General features: G+C 39.2%; 1 protein-coding gene across 1 annotated transcript in view; it reads left to right on the top strand.

Moving 5' to 3' along the window:
- PHLPP1 (PH domain and leucine rich repeat protein phosphatase 1) overlaps positions 1–22,208 on the top strand; it is a 271,730-nt gene that overhangs the window by 103,164 nt on the left and 146,358 nt on the right. The window contains exon 2 of the mRNA XM_010388805.2: positions 13,639–13,835. Coding sequence (XP_010387107.2) covers positions 13,639–13,835 — 197 coding nt within the window. The remainder of the gene's footprint in view (positions 1–13,638; positions 13,836–22,208) is intronic.

Below are 22,208 nucleotides of genomic sequence, written 5' to 3' on the forward strand. Positions count from 1 at the left end.
ACACAGTGAAAATATTTTTGGGCCAGCCTCGGTGGTTCACGCCTGTAATCTCAGCACTTTGGGAAGCCGAAGCAGGTGGATCACCTGAGGTCATGAGTTCAAGGACCAGCCTGGTCAACTTGGTGAAACCCCATCTCTACTAAAAAATGTAAAAATTAGTGTGGTGGCGGACGCCTGTAGTCCCGGCTACTTGGGAGGCTGAGGCAGGGAGAATTGCTTGAACCTGGGAGGCAAAGGTTGCAGTGAGCCAAGATTGCACCACTGCACTCCAGCCTGGGTGACAGAGCGAAACTCCATCTCAAAAAGAAAATATTTTCAAAAAAACAAAGGAAAAGAAAGACTTTCTCAAATTTACAAAAGTGGAAAGACTATCAACAGCAGACCTGTGCCATAAGAAATGTCAAGCCCTTGAGGTCAAAGGAAAAAGATAACAGGTGGAAATCTGGATCTACATAAAGGAATGAAGAACACTAGAAATAATAAATATAAAAGACTTATTTTAAAAATTATCTTCCAAGGTAATGTGTTATTTTAGTAAAGACAACAATAGTATATTGTGGGTGGGCAAGGGGGAGGTTATAACCACTGGAATGCCAGAAAATGGTTAGCAACCTCCTCTTTGCCTTGATGGTAGCATTTGCCAATTTCCATGCTGTAAATACAGCCACAGGGGTGGTTTTCAGGCTGCAAACATGATGTCACTAAATGTAGAGCCGGGAATAGATACACAGTAATATACTGTTATATAGTATTTCTAACATTAATGTACAATAGATGTATGTGTTAGACAATAGTAAAATGTAGTAAAATAATTAGGATGTGATGAGTTTTGAGTATTTATTACTGAAAATTAAAAAACCAACTGTGAACCAGTATAAACCAACTCATGCGTACCACTGTCAGTAACATGTAAGGGAAAAAACAAATGGCAACAATAGCACAAAAACTAGGAGAACGGAAATGGCAGTGTATTATCCTAAGGTTCTTAAATTGTACATGAAGTGATACAATATTATATTGGTAATGGAAATGGAAGTATACTGTTGTACTGTACTAGTTATGGTGTTCATGAAGTGGTATATTACTTGAAGGTAGATTGTGAGTTCAAAATGTATATAATGAACCCTAAAGCAACCATTAATAAGAACACAGTAAGGAATGTATTGTTAATATGCCAACCAAGAGGATAAAATGGAATCAGTTAATACGAAACAAGGCATAAAATGAGGAAAAACAAAGAACAGATGGGATAAGTAGAAAACAAAGAATAATATGGTAGATTTCAATTCATACACATCTATATTTACATTATCAGCAGTCACATTAATGTGAAAGGAGTAAATGTTTCAGTTAAAAGACAGATTATCAGATTAAAAAAAGTAACTGCTGCCTACAAGAAACCTATTTTATTTTATTATTATTTGTTTATTTAGAGACAGAGTTTTACTCTTGTTGCCCAGGCTGGAGTGCAATGGAGCAATCTCGGCTCACTGCAACCTCTGCCTCCTGGGTTCAAGTGATTCTCCTGCCTCAGCCTCCCAAGTAGCTGGGATTACAGGCGCCTGCCACCACACCCAGCAAATTTTTGTATTTTTAGTAGAGACGGGGTTTCCCCATGTTGGCCACCATACTGGTTTCGAACTCCTGACCTCAGGTGATCCACCCGCCTCGGCCTCCCAGGTGCTGGGATTACAGGTGTGAACCTCTGCACCTGGCCAGGAAATCCATTTTAAATATAAAGATCATATAGTTTCAAAGTAAAAAGATGAAAATATGTAAATGTTGGTAACACTGATTATAAGAAAAATAGAGTGGCTATATTTGCATTGACAAAGTAGATTTTAGAGAAAACAGTATAATCAGTGATAAAGAAGGTTGTTTTATAATGATAAAGCAATCCATACATCAAGAAGATAGAACAATCCTAAATGTTTATGCACCTAAATAGAACTTCAGTATACATAAATCAAAAGCTGATAGAACTGCAAGCAGAAATAGACAGATCCACAATTATAGCAATACATTTCAATGCCTTTCTCTCAATCTTTAAAAGAATGTGTAGACAAAATTATTAAAAATATAGAAGACTTGACTAGCACTCTTAACCAGCTGGACCTCAGTTTATAGAATAATGCACTCTGCAATAGCAAAATACACATTTTTTTTCAAGTACATATGGAACGTTGATATGATTAGGCTTTGAGTCCCCACCCAGATTTCATCTTGAATTGTAATCCCCACAATCCCCACTCTGGTCAAAGGAGAGACCAGATGGAGATAACTGAATCACGGGGGCAGTTTCCCCCATTGCTGTTCTCATGATGGTGAGTGAGTTCTCATGAGACCTGATGGTTTTATAAGGGGCTCATCCCCCCTTCGCTCAGCACTTCTTCCTGCCACCTTGTAAAGAAGGTGCTTTGCTTCCCCTTCCGCCATGATTGTGAGTTTCCTTAGGCCTCCCCTGCCATGCTGCACTATTAGTCAATTAAACCCCTTTCCTTAATAAATTACCCAGTCTTGGGCAGTTTTTTATAGCAGAATGAAAACTAACTAATACAAACATTAACCAAGATAGACTGTATTCTACACTATAAAACAAGTATAATAAGTTTATTTTGTTTTTAATTCAGCACTGTAAGACAAGGCAGAAACAAAATATTTTAAAAATCAATTCCTACAAAGAACATTCTCTGACCACAATCTTGTGGAATTAAACCAGAGACCAAGAAAAGAAAGATAGCTGGAAAATCCTCAAATATGTGTAAATGAAATTACATACTTCCCAAATAGCTATGTGTGAAAGAAGAAATAAAAAGGAAATTAGAAAGTACTATGAACTGATGAAAGGTTAAAACATAATATACTAGAATTTGTGGGATGCAGTTAAGCAGTGTTTAGAAAGAAGAGAATCTCAAAATCAGTAGAAGATGGACCCAGTGCATTGGCTCACACGCCTGTATCCCAACACTTTGGGAGGCTGAGGTGGGCAGATCACTTGAGTGCAAGAGTTTGAGCCCAGCCAGGGCAACATGGTGAAACACTGTCTTTAAAAAAGAAAAAATATATATTAGTAAAAGAAACAATAAGCAATAACAGTGAAAAATAAATAAATGAAACAGAAAATCAGTGAGCCTGAGGAACATGGTGAAACCCTGTCTCTACAAAAAGTACAAAAGTCAGCTGGGCATAATGGCATACACCTGTAGTCCCAGCTATTTGGCAGGCTGGGCTGGGAGAATCACTTGAGCCTGGGAGGCAGAGGTTGCAGTGAGGCGAGATCGCACCACTATACTCCAGCCTGGGTGATAGAGTGAGACCTTTTATCAAAAAAAAAAAAAAAAGAAGAAGAAGGAAAGAAAGGTAAAAAGAAGATCAGCGAATTTAAAACCATTAAGAAGCTTAATAAAATTGATAGTTCTCTAACCAGACTGATCAAGAAAAGATAGAAGAATCAAGTTACCAATATCAGGAATGAAAGAGGTGACATCATTACAGATTCTATAGATATTAAAAGAATAATAAGAATATATGTTATGTTTTTTGAGACAGAGTCTTGCTCTGTCACCAGGCAGGAGCGCAGTGGCACTGTCTGGGCTCACTGCAACTTCTCCCTCCCACGTTCAAGCAATTCTCCCACCTTCTACTCAAGCCTTCTGAGTAGCTGGGATTACAGGCGCATGCCACCATGCCCATCTCTACAAAAACAATTTTTTTACATTAGCCAAGCATGCTGGTGTGCACCTGTAGTCCTAGCCACTCAGGAGACTGAGGCAGAAAGATCACATGAGCCCAGGAGTTTGAGGTTACACAGAGCCATGGTTGTGCTACTGCACAGTGTGGGTACAGACCAGGACCCTGTTTCTTAAAGCAAAAAATTATCAATTAAATTCATAATCATCTTGGTGACAGAAACAGCATTTGAGGAATTCCAATATCCCTTTCTGATTTAGAAAAAAAATACCTTGGCAAGTTAGGAATAGAAGGAAACTTCCTCAGTTTGATATAGAGCATCTGTAGAAAATATACAGCTAATAGTGTTTTATTCATTTATTTGGCTTTTTTTTTTTTTTGAGACGGAGTCTTGCTCTGTTGCCTAGGCTGGAGTGCAGTGGCACGATCTTGGCACACTGCAAGCTCTGCTTCCCGGGTTTACGCCATTCTCCTGCCTCAGCCTCCTGAGTAGCTGGGACTACAGGCGCCTGCTACCACGCCCAGCTAATCTTTTTTTGTATTTTTAGTGGAGATGTCGTTTCACCGTGTTAGCCAGGATGGTCTTGATCTCCTAACCTCGTGATCCACCCGCCTCGGCCTCCCAAACTGCTGGGATTACAGGTGTGAGCCACCGTGCCCGGATGCTAATAGTGTTTTAAATGGCAAAAATTTGAATGCCTTCCCCTTAAGATCAGGAAAAAGGAAAGAATGTCTGCTTTCACTGCTTCTGTTCAAGGTTGTAGTAGTGAGGTAAGCGAAATAAATAAAAGGCATCTAGATTGCAACTCTGCTTTTTTACAGAGTAGGATTTATACTACCTGGTTTCACAAGTAATTTTAAAGATTATTTTAAAGATAATTTTAAATGTACTCCAACATACAAACAGAACCAAAGACAAAAACCACATGATTATCTCAGTAGATGCAGAAAAGGCGTTTGACAAAATTCAACAGCCCTTCATGCTAAAAACTCTCAATAAATTAGGTATTGATGGGACATATCTCAAAATAATAAGAGCTATTCATCACAAACCCACAGGCAACATCACAGTGAATGGGCAAAAACTGGAAGCATTCCATTTGAAAACTGGCACAAGATAGCGATGTCCTCTCTCACCACTCCTATTCAACATAGTGTTGGAAATTCTGGCCAGGGCAATCAGGCAGGAGAAAGAAATAAAGGGTATATAATTAGGAAAAGAGGAAGTCAAATTTTCCCTGTTTGCAGGTGACATGATTGTATATTTAGAAAACCCCATCATCTCAGCCCAAAATCTCTGAAGCTGATAAGCAACTTCAGCAAAGTCTCAGGATACAAAATCAATGTGCAAAAATCACAAGCATTCTTATACACCAATAACAGACAAACAGAGAGCCAAATCATGAGTGAATTCCCATTCACAGTAGCTTCAAATGGAATAAAATACCTAGGAATCCAACTTACAAGGTATGTGAAGGACCTCTTCAAGGAGAACTACAAACCACTGCTCAGTGAAATAAAAGAGGACAGAAACAAATGGAAGAACATTCCATGCTCATGCATAGTAAGAATCAATATCATGAAAATGGCCATACTGCCCAAGGTAATTTATAGATTCAATGTCATCCCCATCAAGCTGCCAGAATGGGAAAAAACTACTTTAAAGTTCATATGGAACCAAAAAAGAGCCCTCGTTGCCAAGACAATCCTAAGCCAAAAGAACAAAGCTGGAGGCATCACGCTACCTGACTTCAAACTATACTGCAAGGCTACAGTAACCAAAACAGCATGGTACTGGTGCCAAAACAGAGATATAGACCAATGGAACAGAACAGAACCCTCAGAAATAATACCATACATCTACAACCATCTGATCTTTGACAAACCTGACAAAAACAAGAAATGGGGAAAGGATTCCCTATTTAATAAATGGTGCTGGGAAAACTGGCTAGCCATATGTAGAAAGCTGAAACTGGATCCCTTCCTTACACCTTATACAAAAATTAATTCAAGATGGATTAGAGACTTAAATGTTAGACCTAAAACCATAAAAACCCCAGAAGAAAACCTAGGCAATACCATTCAGGACATAGGCATGGGCAAGGACTTCATGTCTAAAACACCAAAAGTAACGGCAACAAAAGCCAAAATTGACAAATGGGATCTAATTAAACTACAGAGCTTCTGCACAGCAAAAGAAACTACCATCAGAGTGAACAGGCAACCTACAGAATGGGAGGAAATTTTTGCAATCTGCTCATCTGACAAAGGGCTAATATCCAGAACCTATAAAGAACTCAATCAAAGTTACAAAAAAAAAACCAAACAACCCCATCAAAAAGTGGGCAAAGGATATGAACAGACACTTCTCAAAAGAAGACATTCATACAGCCAACAGACACATGAAAAAATGCTCATCGTCACTTGCCATCAGAGAAATGCAAATCAAAACCACAATGAGATACCATCTCACACCAGTTAGAATGGCAATCATTAAAAAAATCAGGAAACAACAGGTGCTGGAGAGGATGTGGAGAAATAGGAACACTTTTACACTGTGGGTGGGACTGTAAACTAGTTCAACCATTGTGGAAAACTGTGGCGATTCCTCAAGGATCTAGAACTAGAAATACTGTTTGACTCAGCAGTCCCATTACTGGGGATATACCCAAAGGTTTGTAAGTCATGCTGCTACAAAGACACATGCACACGTATGTTTAATCCGGCACTGTTCACAATGGCAAAGACTTGGAATCAACCCAAATGTCCATCAGTGACAGACTGGATTAAGAAAATGTGGCACATGTACACGATGGAATACTGTGTAACCATAAAAAAGGATGAGTTCGTGTCCTTTGTAGGTACATGGATGCAGCTGGAAGCCATCATTCTCAGCAAACTATCACAAGAACAGAAAACCAAGTACCGCATGTTCTCATTCATAGGTAGGAATTGAACAATGAGATCACTTGGACACAGGAAGGGGAGCATCACATGCCGGGTCTTATTGTGGGGAGGGGGTAGTGGGGAGGGATAGCATTAGGAGACATACCTATTGTAAATGATGAGTTAATGGGTGCAGCACACCAACATAACACATGTATTCATATATCACAAACCTGCACGTTGTGCACATGTACCCTAGAACTTAAAGTATAATAATAATAAAAAAAAGAAAGTTAAAAAGTAAGTAAGCCAGACTGGGAGAAAATATTTGCAAGTCATATATCTGATAGAAGTCTGGGCACAGTGACTCACGCTTATAATCCCAACATGTGGGAGGCTGAGGTGGAAGCATCATTTGAGTGCAGGAATTCAAGGCCAGCATGGGCAACATAGCGAGACCTTGTCTCTACAAAAAATGGAAAAAAATTATCTGGGCATGGTGGCAGGCACTTGTAGTCCCAGCTATTCGGGAGGCTGAGGAGGGAGGATCATTTGATCCCAGGAGGAGGTTGAGACTGTAGCGAGCTATGTTTGTGCCACTGCACTCCAGCCTGGGCAACAGCAAGACTGTGTCTCAAAAAAAAAAAAAGTATATCTGACAGAGGATTTATGTTGGGAATAGCTAAAGAACGCAACCCAATTAAAATTGAACAATAGATTTGAATAGTCACTTTGGCAAAGAAGATATGCAGATCAGAAACTTGTGAGAAGATGATTAGTCCTTAGGGGAATGCAACTTAAAACCATAGGGAGATACCACTACATATGCACTAGAATGGCTAAAAGTGTTGACTGGGGGCCAGGCGCCGTGGCTCATGCCTGTAATCCCAGCACTTTGGGAGGCTGAGGCGGTGGACCATCTGAGGTCAGCAGTTCTAGACCAGCCTGGCCAACATGGTGAAACCCTGTCTCTACTAAAAATACAAAAATTAGCCAGGCGTGGTGGCGGGTGGCTGTAATCCCAGCTCCTCGGGAGGCTGAGGCAGGAGAATTGCTTGAACCTGGAAGGTGGATGTTGCAGTGAGCCGAGATTATGGCATTGCACTCCAGCTGGGCGACAAGAGTAAAACTGCATCTCAAAAAAAAAAAAAAAAAAAAAAATGTTGACAGGGATGTGGAGCTTATGGAACTCTCTGCACTGCTGCTGGGGGTGTAAAATGGTACAAACAAGCCATTCCAGTCCTAGGTATTTACCCAAGAGGAATCAGAACATTTGTCTATACCAAGACTTGTACACCAGTGTTCTCCGTCAAAATAATAATAATAAAAAAAAAGACTGTAAACAATTCAAATGTCCATTAGCAGATCAGTTGTTAAATTGTGATATATTACTACAAGGTAATACTACACAGCAACAAAAAATAATGAACTCTTGCAACAACATGGAAGAAAGTGACAGAAACCAGATCATAGTTGCCTGAGTGTGGGAGAAACTCTGTGGGGGTGTAGGGAGAGGGAGAAATCACAGTGGGACATGAGGAAACGGCAGTGATCAATATACTTATTTTCTGGTGATGGTTTCATGTGTGTAGATACGTCATATCTTATTTTATACTTTATGTAGTTTACTGTATGTCTTTTATACATTAATAAATCTGTGGAAAAAAAAGTGAAGATTTTTAAAAGGTGGATGTTTCTATCATAGAAAGCATTTTGCAAAAACCATTCATGACACTAGAAAAGTACTTCACAAAACAATGACTTTTTGGCTCTGAAAAAAATGACAGGGTCTTACTCTGAAAATAAATGTTTAAACCATCCAGGATGTAAAACAACCACAACAAAGGCACACGAAGTACATTGCTTCCGTTTTCTTAAAGTTTTCCTTATAATGGACCACCCCCACCCCCCATTATTTTTAACAGTGGTCAAATGAGCCAATGTGTACTTTCTCTTTTTTTTTTTTTTGAGACAGACTTTCGCTCTGTCACCTGGGCTGGAGTGCAGTAGCACAACCTCAGCTCACTGCAGCCTCCGCCTCCTGCATTTAAGTGATTCTCCTGCCTCAGCCTCCAGACTAGCTGGGTCTACAGGCGCCCGCCACCATGCCTGGATAATTTTTATATTTTTAGTAGAGACAGAGTTTTGCCATCTTGGCCTGGCTGGTCTTGAACTCCTGACCTCAAGTGATCTACCCACGTCAGCCTCCCAAGGTGTTGAGATTACAGGCATGAACCACTGTGTCCAGCCCAGTGTGTACTTTCCAAAATAATGTTTTACTTTTTGGTTAAGATGTTAGTTTTGGCTTTCTGATGTAAAATTGTAAATACTTTAAAAACCAGTGTATGTATACAGATATATTAATATCTTTTCTATAAAGTATATATATATATAATATATGCTTATATATTTATATATTTACATATTTTATATAATATATATTTATATAATATATATTTATATATTCATATTATATATATATATTTTTTAAAGACAAGGTCTTACTCCATCTCCCAGGCTCCGGAGTGCAGTGGCACAATCATAGCGCACTGCACCCTTGACCTCCTGGGCGCAAGCAGTCCTCACACCTGTACTTCCTGATTAGCTGGGACTACAGGTGCCTGCCACCACTCCTAGTTAATTTTTTTATGGAGACGGGGTTTCACTATGTTGCCCAGGCTGGTCTTGAACTCCTGGGCTCAAGCAGTCTTCCCACTTTGGCCTTTTAAAGTGCTGAGATTACAGGCATAAACCATTGCACCCAGCCCAGATACATTTTTAATTATAGTGATTACAGTAGACCTATCACTATAATACTCAGTGAGCTTTTTTTATTGGAAACAATGTCTGTTGAGGTAAATATTATCTGTCTAAATAGTTTGCTACATGGACTAGGCCTCCTGAGATAGGTAAACTATGTGAAGGAAGAGATAAGAAAGATCAAAGACAAATAATTTTGTAAGAATAAATTTGGCTATAGGAGAAATTAATTTTAACCTACCCCTTCCTCATGTTTGGAATGTGATTTAAGGAAATGGGAATAGGCTCTTGTTACTGAGTGATTTCACCATCCTTTATTCTCGTGGGTATGGTCAAATAAATCTACTACAGTTATCTGCCAAATCTGATGTCTGTGCATATTAAAGTTGTTGTTGTTGTTTTTTTTTCTGGAGGTCCATTGCTTTCATCGTATTTTTAAGGTAGTTTTATATGACGTGAAAAGGTTGAACTAGCTTACTTACGGAGATGACAATTAAAATCCTGAATTCATGAATGTGAGGAATACATTTGTTAGAAAATAAACTGACCTTGGGGAATGACTTATTTTATTATTTTAGATTTATGGTCACAAAATATAACCATCTATTTGTGGTTGCTGAAATGTAGGTCTCAGGCCTTGGTTACCAATGTTTCAAATCTAGGGCTGTGGTAGTAGACAGAAGTCTAAGTGATACTAATATATATGATCCTTGGACTACATTTTTAGAGATTTTGCTTTATATGGTTTTTGGACTACGTTTTTAGAGATTTTGCTTTAAGCAATTTGACGCAGAGAACATTTTCTTGATACCTCTAGCATCTAGCATACTGGATTATAAGACATTTCATGCTCTGTTTTGCCCCCTCTTTAAAAAACAGTTTTACTATGTGAAATAAGAACTGTCATTTTGGTGTGGGAGAGGAGCTTTGAGTATGTAATCAAGATCCAGAGGCCGTCTTGGCGCGGTGGCTCACACATATAATCCCAGCACTTTGGGAGGCCGAGGTGGGTGGATCACGAGGTCAGGAGTTTGAGACCAGCCTGGCCAATATGGGGAAACGCTGTCTGTGTTAAAAATACAAAAATTAGCCAGGCATGGTGGCATTTGTTTGTAGTCCGAAGTGCTTGGAGGCTGAGGCAGAAGAATCAATTGAACCTGGGAGGCAGAGGTTGCAGTGAGCCGAAATCATGCCACTGTACTCTAGCCTGGGCGACAGAGTGAGACTCTGTCTAATAAATAAATAAATAAATAAATAAATAAATAAATAAATAAATAAATAAAATAATCCAGAGGCCCTAGTTTGATTCTTTAGCATTGTGCTGTAATTTTCTACAAGTGGGCCATGCCTGGTTTTTAAATAGACTAGTATAGATCACCTTACCTACCATGTGCCAAGTGCGTAAGTAAAAGAGGAAGTATATGAGTATGTTTTCAAATCACTCTCTGTTGTCGTATTTCTGTCTCAGCTTGAAATGTTTGCTTTTGCTGTCTGTTTTTCCTCCTGGATCATGTAAAAATGCCTTAAGCCTGTAGGGAATTAGAGTAACATTTCTAAAGTGAAAGTTAACAACTGACCCAGCTTTAAACTGGCAGACATGAATTACTTTGGTATTGTCAGTGTTTATTAGAGCATAGGGCAACTGGAATTCCTCTGAGTTGAGAATTTTGAGAATTGGCAGGAAGAGCAAAAATAATTCCTTATGTCATAGAACAAGGAAGTCTGATAAAAAGGAGGGTGCACCTGGGTAATTGTCTAGGTATATATTACCTCATTCATCTCCATATTCCCCAGGACCCACTTAGTACACAGCCACGTCCTAAGGATGTGTCTGATCTGGGACACCCAGGGAGAGGACAGACAATAGGGATATTGAAATTCATTCAGAGCAAGACCAGAGGGATTTGATTCAGACTGGGATGTTCAGGGTTTTCCAAGGACAGGCTGATCTGACTCTTGGGCTCCAGGACAATTCGGAACTCTTGGAAATTTTTCTGACTAGGGAATAAAGAGCCAGAATCTACTGATGTATCCATACTCTTCTGTTAAAGATCCCTTCTGGCCTTTGTCCAGTCTGTCTGGTGATTTGCTCTGGGGCTTTCTGTAGGATGTATATGGAGTTGGAGAATTGAAAGGCCAGCCCTTATGTATGCCTGTTCTCTTTTTTTCCAGTCTCTGTTTCTTCATAGAACTGCATAAATTTGACAGGTTAACAAGTATTCTTGAAGCCACTCTCTGATGGACTGAATAAAATGCCTACTTCTTTGCATTTATTGTGTGTGTGTGTGTGTGTGTGTGTGTGTAGATCAGATCAGATCCCTTTTTAGCATTCGTTTATTATGTCAAGGAAATTGGATTTTGGAAACCCAGTAACCTATTGTCCATTGTTTTTAGTCCTTCATTTGCTTTTCATTTTTATTATTCTTTGTCTTTTCTTCTCTCTTCTTCCCCCTAGGAAGAGAGTCTGTCATATAGTAAGGAGCTCTTAGATTGGAAACCCAGGCATCTTCCTCTTTAGGTATAAATGAGCTTGTGCAGAATGGGACATGTGAATCACTGTGTCTGATCCATCATTGGCAGCCCTTGGCTTGTCACATCTCACAATCTGTTTTGAATAGTCTTCTGGGCTCCCTACTTATTTGTGGGAAAACTAACGTGGTAGACAAACAATACAGTACCTTTCCAGTGAGAGCTCTAACAGTGTAGCTGTTTGCTGGGCACCTGGTTCAAGTAGCTGAATCACTGTTATACTTTATCCTGGCCCAGCCTCAACAAAATTTTGTAGTGTGAAGTGTTTATTTTATAAAACATTTTTATCTACTGGGAGAAAGAAGAAGCGAAATTCAAACCTGTGGCTTATTTCCTAACATCTGTGCCCTAAGTATGTATTGGGAAGGTTCAGATACTCTTTGGAGTTTCTTGTTATTTATTTTTAGAGCTGTTGTTCTTCCTGTTCCCTGTCTAATAAGTATTAGACATGTATCAAAACCACTTGGTATTTATGCTGATTTTTAATATTAATAAGAATGTAATTTATCTTGAACCTATTTCTTTTGCTAGCCCTTGGCAACTAGTCCAACTTCTAAATAAATATGTTATTCCTGACTGGGGTCCTACTATAGTACATATATCTCTTATTAACTTATCTCTGGGCAGAGGCTTTGGTACTGTTTGAAATTATCTATTCAGTATCTAGAAATGTGGAAATACTTTTCTGGTTGCTTATGTGACTCTATCACTATGTTTGTGTCAATCACAGTAGTTCTCCCATTAAGTTGATAGGACTTGCCTGACTAATTCTGCCAAATTCATTTCCATTTGGGAAGTAAAGACTCTTCAGACCTTTCTCAGATCTCTTTCAGCCTTTTAGCCTCATTTCTTATTTCTCTGTTTCTGTGCTCCTTACCATGAGTCATAAGTATTGTAGGACCCATTCTTCATGGATTGCTGGGATAGTACTTCTAATAGGAAATCATCATCGTGTTTTTTAAGAAAAATATTTCCTTTCTTACAGTAAATACACATTGAATATCTGTAGAAGGAAAAATATCCGCAGTTAATTTTATTAAACTGATTAGTTTTATTAAATGTAAGATGTTGGATGTTATTTTCCTATCTCAGGCTGTAATACTTTCTTCTTAGTGTATTTAAATAACTCTATCCATTCATAAACATCGTGAAGTCTTTTCAAACATAAAATTAAATTGTGAAAGATATGCAAGAAAATCAAACTCCAACCCAGGCGCGGTGGCTCATGCCTGTAATCCCAGCACTTTGGGAGGCTGAGGTGGGCAGATCTCCTGAGGTCGGGAGTTCGAGATCAGCCTGACCAACATGGTGAAACCCCATCTCTACTAAAAATACAAAAAAAATTAGCCATGCCTGGTGGCCGGCACCTGTAGACCAGCTACACAGGAGGCTGAGGCAGGAGAATTGCTTGAACCTTGGAGGCGGAGGTTGCAGTGAGTTGAGATCGCACCACTGCACTCAAGCCTGGGCGACAGTGAGACTCCGTCTCAAATAAAAAAGAAAAGAAAACTCCAGTTGAAACAGAGAGTTAAAATGGTGTTTTCCTAGGATTTTATGGAAAAGGCTGTTCACTTAATATTAAGTGTACATGTGGAGATGTAGTTCTTACCATAATTCCATTACGACAGTTGTCATCTCAATTATAAATTAGATTGAATTTTTAATTTTCCCTTGAATTATTCCCTTGTTGTCCAGTTCTTATATCTGGTATGCAGATGAGTAGGAAAAGCTTCCATTTTAAAAGAATAACATGTTTGCTTGTGTTTATTTCAGGAAAACCTCACAACACGGGTAGCTCTGAACGGATTCAGCTCTCAGGAATGTATAATGTCCGTAAAGGCAAAATGCAGTTGCCAGTGAACAGATGGACAAGACGCCAAGTCATCCTGTGTGGGACCTGCCTGATAGTATCATCTGTGAAAGACAGCTTGACCGGAAAGATGCATGTTCTGCCACTGATTGGTGGAAAAGTAAGTTAGTTAGTTAGTTTGTTTGTTTATTTATTTATTTTTTGAGTCGGAGTCTTGCTCTGTTGCCCAGGCTTGAGTGTAGTGGCATGGTCTCAGCTCACTGCAACCTCTGCCTCCTGAGTTCAAGCCATACTCCTGCCTCAGCCAGGATTACAGGCATGCACCACCACACCTGGCTAATTTTTGTATTTTCAGTAGAGACGGGGTTTCACTATGTTGGCCAGGCTGGTCTCGAACTCCTGACCTCAAGTGATCTGCCCGCCTCGGTCTCCCAAAGTGCTGGGATTACAGGTGTGAGCCACCGCGCTAGGCCGAAAAGTAAGTTTAAAACAAGCAAAATACTAACAAGTTTCCCAGCATCAGTAAGGACCTTACTTTAAGCCATTTCTGTGATGTGGGGTAGATGATTTTTGACTCATCTGAGGTCTTATTCAGTTCCTGTTGTGGATGTTGTCGGTTGGTGGAACTGTGGAGAAAAAACAGTGCCATTGGCTCATGTGAGGCCTTGATGATCATTGCTTCATTAGTTATGTGCATTGTACCTACTGGACAGAAAATAGGTAGAATTTCATTGTCATATTTCAGAGTTTAGATGACAAATTGATTACTTATGAGTTGGTATCTTAAGCATACATTTTCTAGTAGAGGATACTGATCCTTAAATTTGTGAATTTAGAGACATTGACCCCTGCTGAAGGTTTGAGTCTATAGTGCTTAAGTATTTGACCACATTTTCCCCTATCTGTGTTTAGTGACCAGTGGGGTTAGCATTTTTAGTTGATTAAGTGCCTAGTTATAAATTTTGAATCTTAAATGTTTCTCATTTTGGAGAAAATGTGATGCAACTGATATATTTTTGACATTATTGGTTTCTTTGCTTTGGGTATGTTAACTATTTTATTGCTGTTATTTATAAAATAGAACCAGATTGCTTGGGAAAATGTTATATTCTTTTCTTTGTCAGAGTTATTGATAAAGTCCCAAGCATTGGTAAGGGTAGCATCACTATAGTTAGATGTCATATTTCTTGATTTTTCAGTAATATAATATGTTAATAAATGGAAATTAGGATTTGGATGAGAAAATGATTCATTGGACATTGGGGGCACATTAAACAAATACTTTCTTTTTCTTTTTTCCTTTTTTTTATTTTATTTTTTTGAGATGAAGTCTTGCTCTGTTTCCCAGGCTGGAGTGTAGTGGCATGATCCCAGATCACTGCAACCTCTGCCTCCCGGGTTCAAGTGATTCTCCTGCCTCAGCCTCCCAAGTAGCTGGGACTACAGGCGCGTGACCCCACATCCAGCTAATTTTCCGTATTTTTAGTAGAGACGGGGTTTCACCGGGTTAGCCAGGATGGTCTTGATTTCCTGACCTCATGATTCACCCGCTTTGGCCTCCCAAAGTGCCAAGATGACAGGTGTGAGCCACTGTTCCTGGCCTAAGTAAACCATTTGTTAATTGGCAAATGTCTAAATGTCTGATCTGTTTCAAGGGTTATAAGTGAAGGAAGTAAGACCAGATGTGTATGGTAATAAATGGTTTTGTTGTTCACTGCTGTGTAGCAAGCACATTCTTGTAGTCTTTCCTTATGAATAAATAGCCTATGTTAGTTTTTTCCTCTCTATTCTGGTTTTAAGAAGGCTAATACTTGATCATTTTCAAAAATAGGTTTTGGTCAGGCTGTGCAAGGTACATTTAGATCGATTTTAGTCGTTCATTTTGAATCCACTGCTGCTTAACTTTTGTCGGAGCATTGAAAAGTTAGCGACTTAAGATTTTGCCCTATGGATACATGGATTACTGAAAAAAAATCATCTGTATTACCACCATAGGTTATTAAAAATGCATATTTAATGTTTGATGCTTTGTTGGGTCAACAGTCTCTCTCTTCTCTATGATGTTGGGTGTTTGCATAGGCACATCTAATGTAACTGTTTATTCAGTATCCTCTTTGGGGAAGGCACTGTGCCTGGCACTCCAGAAATACTAACATAGCTAAGTAACCCCCCGCCTTTGAATAGCTTATAATTTTATATCAGAAGATGAAGCAGGCGCAATGATATCTGTTGTAAGAAAGGTGCAGAAAAGTACTGTGGGGGATTAATAGAAGGAGAGATTACATTTTGTCGGGTAAGAAGGAATTTTGTGATGAAAGAGGTAGCAATTATGATGGAATTCGAAGGATGAAAAGTCTTTTGACATGTGAAGGAGATGGTCAGAAGATTTTTATGCTCATAGAGGCAGAGGCAGGAAAGCACATGGAATGTTCAGATAAGGTCAGCAGATCCGGTTATAATTAGCATTTTCATTCTGTACTAGAGACTTGTCCCGTTTCCCAGGCCTATTACTGGATGGACTTCTACCATTGAGTGAATTGAAAGTTAATAGCTTCCTCTTTTCACAAGCAAAACTTGTAAAACCTGTTTTACACTATGCCTTTAAAAAATAATTGACTACATTGAAAAACTGAGTCTTTAATATCTGTTGACTGAGTTAGGGAAAAATAATTGATTTCTTGCAGTTTGAGCTTTCATTAATTTTTGTCTTTTTTTTTTTTTTTAAATCCTGTTCTGTTGTCAGAGAAAAACTGAGAGTAAAAATGAAAGGAGTTTTATTTTTTCTTTTTAATTTAGATATAGAAGAGCTATAGATTTAGAAATAAGGAGTGAGATAGATTAGTCATAACCTAGTTATAATTGCTATGGTTTCATACCACTTGAGCGTGGTCATTACTTTACATATATGGCTTTGTTGTTAAATAAAACTCTCAAAATTTGATTATTGAAAGAGTATTTAATAGATACATTTATATTATGTGGTTTTAATGTTATATTTAACTTGTCCTATAGAATTTAACATAGATTTTTAAATAATGTATTATTATTATTTTTTTTGAAAGACAGTCTTGCTTTGTTGCCCAGGCTGGAGTGCAGTGGTGCGATCTTGGCTCACTGCAACCTCCGCCTCCCAGGTTCAAGCGATTCTCCTGCCTCAGCCTCCTGAGTTGCTGGGACTGCTGGTGCATACCACCATGCCTGGCTAATTTTTGTACTTTTAGTAGGGACGGGGTTTCACTATGTTGGCCAGGCTGGTCTCGAACTCCTGACCTCAAGTGATCTGCCCACCTCGGCCTCCCAAAGTGCTGGGATTATAGGCGTGAACCACCCTGCCTGGCCAGATAATATTGTACTTTAATTAATATTTGTTAAATTATGAAGTATAATAAATTGAATTGTTAATCACTACTGAATGTAGGAACTGTAGTGATATCAATACCAGTGTTTCTTCTACCTGTGTTCTCTTTACTTATGTCTCATTGCCTCCCCTAGCCCTAGAAGGATTCACTGTCCTAGAATGTGTATTCATCATTTTTTCCTTTCTTGAAATAAGTTTTACCATGTATCTATATTTTGCTTGTTTTTGGTGTGTATAAAAGTGATAAATTGCTGTGGTCTTCTGTAATTGATTTTATTCACTTAATACAGTGTTTCATAATAAGATTACATGTTACTTATGTGGTTTTCATTTCTCTATAATGTCTACTCTAAACATTCCACAATTTTCATAATTTCTTAAGTAATTTTCCTGCTGATGGACATTTGGGTTGCTTTCAGTTTGTTGTTGTTATAAACAATGTTGCTGCTATAGTCTTATGTTGATATGCCTCCTGGTACGCAAGTACTTTTTCTAAGACAGTAGTTTCCAAGTGGGGTTACTATGCTGGAGGGACATTTGGTTATATGTAGGAATGTTTGATGGTCAGATGATTGAACAGTGAACATATCAGTTAATATAAGCTTAAATAATGCCATGGTAACACCCCTCTTTTCCCCCCAATCTTAGTGACTGGTCATAACAGTTATTTCTCATATTATGTGTCTGTTGTGGGTTGGTGGGTTTGGGGTGTGGGAGTTTCTTTTGTCACACGGTTGTTCAGGGACCCAGCCTTATGAAGTCTTGGCTCTTTTATACTTCCCTTTGTTGCTTTGGCAAGGGAAGAGGTAACTGGAGCATCATTCATGGGCTTTGTATGTTTAGATGCAGAAGTGACACATGCCACTTTTCTCCGTGGCTCTTTGGCCAGAACTAGTCACATCACTCCACCTTAATTGCAAGGGGTCTGAGAAATGTGGAGAAGTAGATAGAGTGATTGGTGAATAACATTATCTTTGCTGCAGGGGACACTCTTGGCATTTAAAGGCAGAGGCAGAGAGATTAAAATATGCAGAGTATTAGAGAGTTCTGCACAGGGGACAATGAAGAACTATTCAATCCACAATTCCTATAATGACCTCCTTGAGAAATACTACTATTGGGTATACACTTTGGAGCACAGTTACTGGGCTCTGGGACATACACATTTACTTTCGCAAGATGATACCAAGTTGTTTTTCAAGGTCGATGTACCATTTTGCATTCACATCAGTGTACAAGTGTTTTTTCTCCACATACACTTTACTGCTGTATTCCCCCATTAAACCATCACTGCAACCAAAATAGTGACCATGTTCATTATTCCCAGAAGTTTCCTGGTGTCCCTTTGTTCTCCTTTCCTCCCACCCTTTTATTCTTCTTTCCTCCCACCCTTTCGCACTCCTCTCCATCCCTAAGAAACCTTTTGCTTGATATCTGTCAATTTGTTTACATAGCATTTTTTTTAAATTGTATTTTCTGTTTGGTTCATAGAAACAGAGTTGGTTTTTGAGTATTGATCTTGAGTATTGATTTATAATCTTGCTAAATTTTCTGGTTTATTCTAATATGCCCATAGGTTTTTTTGTTTACTGTATAGCTAATCATATAATATTCAAATGATGACAAGTTTCTTCCTTTTTTTTGTCTTACTGTTATGGGTAGGAATATCTAGTTTGAATAGAAACAGTAGATACTTACTTGTTTTATCAATGATCTTTTTTTTTTCTTTTTTTTTCCTTTTTTTTTTTTTTTGAGACAGAGTCTCTCTCTGTCACCCAGGCTGGAGTGCAGTGGTACATTCTCGGTTCACTGCAACCTCTGCCTCCCGGGTTTAAGCCATTCTCCTGCCTCAGCCTCCCAAGTAGCTGGTACTACAGGCGCCCACCACCACACCCAGCTAATTTTTGTATTTTTAGTAGAGTCTGGGTTTCATCATGTTGGCCAAGCTGGTCTCGAACTCCTGACCTCAGGTGACCTGCCTGCCTTGGCCTCCCAAAAGTGCTGGGATTACAGGTGTGAGTCACCGCACCTGGCTCCTTATCAATGATCTTGAGAGTGATATCTCATCATTAACATTGAAGTTTGCTTTAGATGTTTGATAAATACCCTTGGTCAATTTAAGTGAGTTGTTATTTTCTGAGTTTGCTGAGAATTTTTATCCTTCATTTCAGCCTGAATGAAGTTACTAACAGCTTTTTCTGCAACTGTGGGGATAATAGTATGGGTGTCTTTAATCCATTAATGTGGTTAATTGTTTTGTAGTTCTAATTATGTTAAACTGTCTTCTTTATCTGAGGTAAATTCAACTGGTTCTTTTTTTTTCTTTTTTTTGACGGAGTCTTGTTGTATTGCCCAGGCTGGAGCACACTGGCACAACATCAGCTCACTGCATCCTCTACCTCTCAGGTTCAAGCGATTCTCCTGCCTCAGCCTCCTGAGTACCTGGGATTACAGGCACGCACCACCACATCTGACTAATTTTTATATTTTTAGTAGAGGTGGGGTTTCACCATGTTGGCCAGGCTGGTCTCAAACTCCTGACCGCAAATGATTAGCCTGCCTCAGCCTTCCAAAGTATTGGGATTATAGGGGTGAGCCACCGTGCCCGGCCTTGTTCCTGATGTATATATATTTTTAAGTTACTGGGTTTTCTAAAATAAATAAATAAATAAATAAATAAATTAAAAGGCTGGGCATGGTGGTTCATGCCTGTAATCCCAGCACTTGAGAGGCTGAGGCGGGTAGATCACGAGGTCAGGAGTTCAAGACCAGCCTGGCCAAGATGGTAAAACCCTGTCTCTACTAAAATTACAAAAATTGCTTGCCACGGTGGCAGGTGCCTGTAATCCCAGCTACTTGGGAGGCTGAGGCAGGAGAATTGCTTGAACCCGGGAGGCAGAAGTTGCAGTGAGCTGAGATCACACCACTGCACTCCAGCCTGGGCAATAGAGCAAGACTCCATCTAAAATAAATAAATAAATAAAAATAAATTATTGGATTTTGATGCAACATTTTGTTCAAGATAAATCTTTATGACTGTGGTTACCTGTAAGTTTCCTTTCTGTCACTGTTCTCATGTGGGTCTTGGTTATACTATCCTCATAAAATGGGTTGGGGTGTTTTCCTTCATTTTTTGTTGGCTGGATGAGTTTGCATGAGTTTGGGTTCATCTGTTTTTTGAAACTTTGGTAAAACTTACCTGTAAAGCCATATGGGCCTGATATTTTTTTGAGACATTAAAAAAAAAAAAAAAACAACTTCCTGTATTTTAAATGGTTATATAGGGGCGAGGCGTGGCTCATGCCTGTAATCCGAGTACTTTGGGAGGCCAAGGCTGTAATCCCAGCTACTCAAGGAGGTTGAGGTAGGAGCATTGCTTGAACCCGGAAGGTGGAGGTTGCAGTGAGCCAGGATTGCATCACTGCACTCCAGCCTGGGCAAGCAGTGAAATTCCGTCTCAAAACAAAAAAAAAAAAAAAAAAATTGTGGGACTATTTAATTTTTTGTTTTGTTTTATTAACACTGGATTTCACTCTGTTGTCCAGGCTGGAGTGCAGTGGTGGTTACTCGTCAGCATAGCCTTGACCTCCTCAGGCTTGGGCAATTTTCCCACTTTAGCCTTCTGAGTAGGACTACAAAGGACTACAAAGTGTGCACTGCCACACCCAGCTAACTTTTGTTTTTCTGCTTTTTTTTTTTTTTGTAGATATAAGGTTTTGCCATGTTGCACAGGCTTATCTCCAACTCCTGGGCTCAAGCGATCTGCCCCTCTCAGTCTTCCAAAGTGCTGGAATTACAAGCGTGAGCCTGCACCTGGCTGATAGGACTATTTAGGCTTTTGTTTTTTCTTTATTTAGTACTATTGGTAAAACATTTTTTCTAAGAATTTGTCACAAAATTGTTCATAATACTCTCTTTTTAATCTCTGGCGAATCTGTAGCTTTGTCTCCCTTTTCATTGTTAATATTATTTATAAGTGTCTGCTCTCTTTTTCCTGCCAGAGGATGTATCGTTTTTTCTTGCCAGAGGATTTATCAATTGTACTAGTTTTCTCGAAGAATCAGTATTTTGCTTTGTTAATGTTTTCTCTTACATGTTTGGTTTTCATTGCACCATTTGCTGTTTTATCATAGCCTTCATTCAATTTTGGATTTATTCAGTTTGGAGGTTTGATTTTTTTTTTCTACCAAGTTCTTTTTTTTTTTTTTTTTTGAGACAGAGTCTTGCTCTGTTGCCCAGGCCGGATCTCAGCTCACTGCTCTGCCTCTGCCTCCTGGGTTTTTTTTTGTTTTTTTTTTTTTTTTCTTTTTTGAGACAGAGTCTTGCTGTCGCCCAGGCTGGAGTGCAGTGGCGCGATCTCGGATCACTACAAGCTCCGCCTCCCGGGTTCACGCCATTCTCCTGCCTGAGCCCCCTGAGTAGCTGGGACTACAGGCGCCCGCCACTGCGTCCGGCTAATTTTTTGTATTTTTAGTAGAGACGAAGTTTCACCGTGTTAGCCAGGATGGTCTCGATCTCCTGACCTCGTGATCTGCCCACCTCGGCCTCCGAAAGTGCTGGGATTACAGGCGTGAGCCACCGCGCCCAGCCTACCTCCTGGGTTTAAGCGATCCTCCCACCTCAGCCTCCCTAGTAGCTGGGACTACAGGCGCCCACCACCGCTCCCAGCTGTAAGATTTTTTTTGTATTTTTAGTAGAGAGGGGTTTCACCATGTTGGCCAGGCTGGTCTGGAACTCCTGACCTCAGGTGATCCACCTGCCTCAGCCTCCCAGAGTGCTGGAATTATAGGCGTGAGCCAACTCGCCTGGGCTTCCTTCCAAGTTCTTAAGGTGCATGCAGGTCAAATTAATGTTCTACCTTCTTTTCCAATATAAGTATCAAAAGATACATGAGTTCAATTGAAAAAAAAAATATATATATAAATTTCCCTTGATATATCTCCTTTTATTGCAAGGTGTAGATTTTGATATGTGGTTTTTCTGTAATTGTTTAGTTCTAAGAGTTTTAAAACTTTGGTTGTAATTTCTCCTTTCACCTGTGAGTTGTTTAGAAGTTTGTTATTAAGTTTCCAAACATAGAAGTTTGTATAATGTTACTTTTTGTGTGTATTTTTCCCCTTGTGAAGAACTTACAAGGAGTGGAAATTTGATTTGACTGTATTTCACTGCATCATT

This window comes from Rhinopithecus roxellana, chromosome 21, assembly GCF_007565055.1.
Source record: "Rhinopithecus roxellana isolate Shanxi Qingling chromosome 21, ASM756505v1, whole genome shotgun sequence".
Taxonomy (NCBI): domain Eukaryota; kingdom Metazoa; phylum Chordata; class Mammalia; order Primates; family Cercopithecidae; genus Rhinopithecus; species Rhinopithecus roxellana.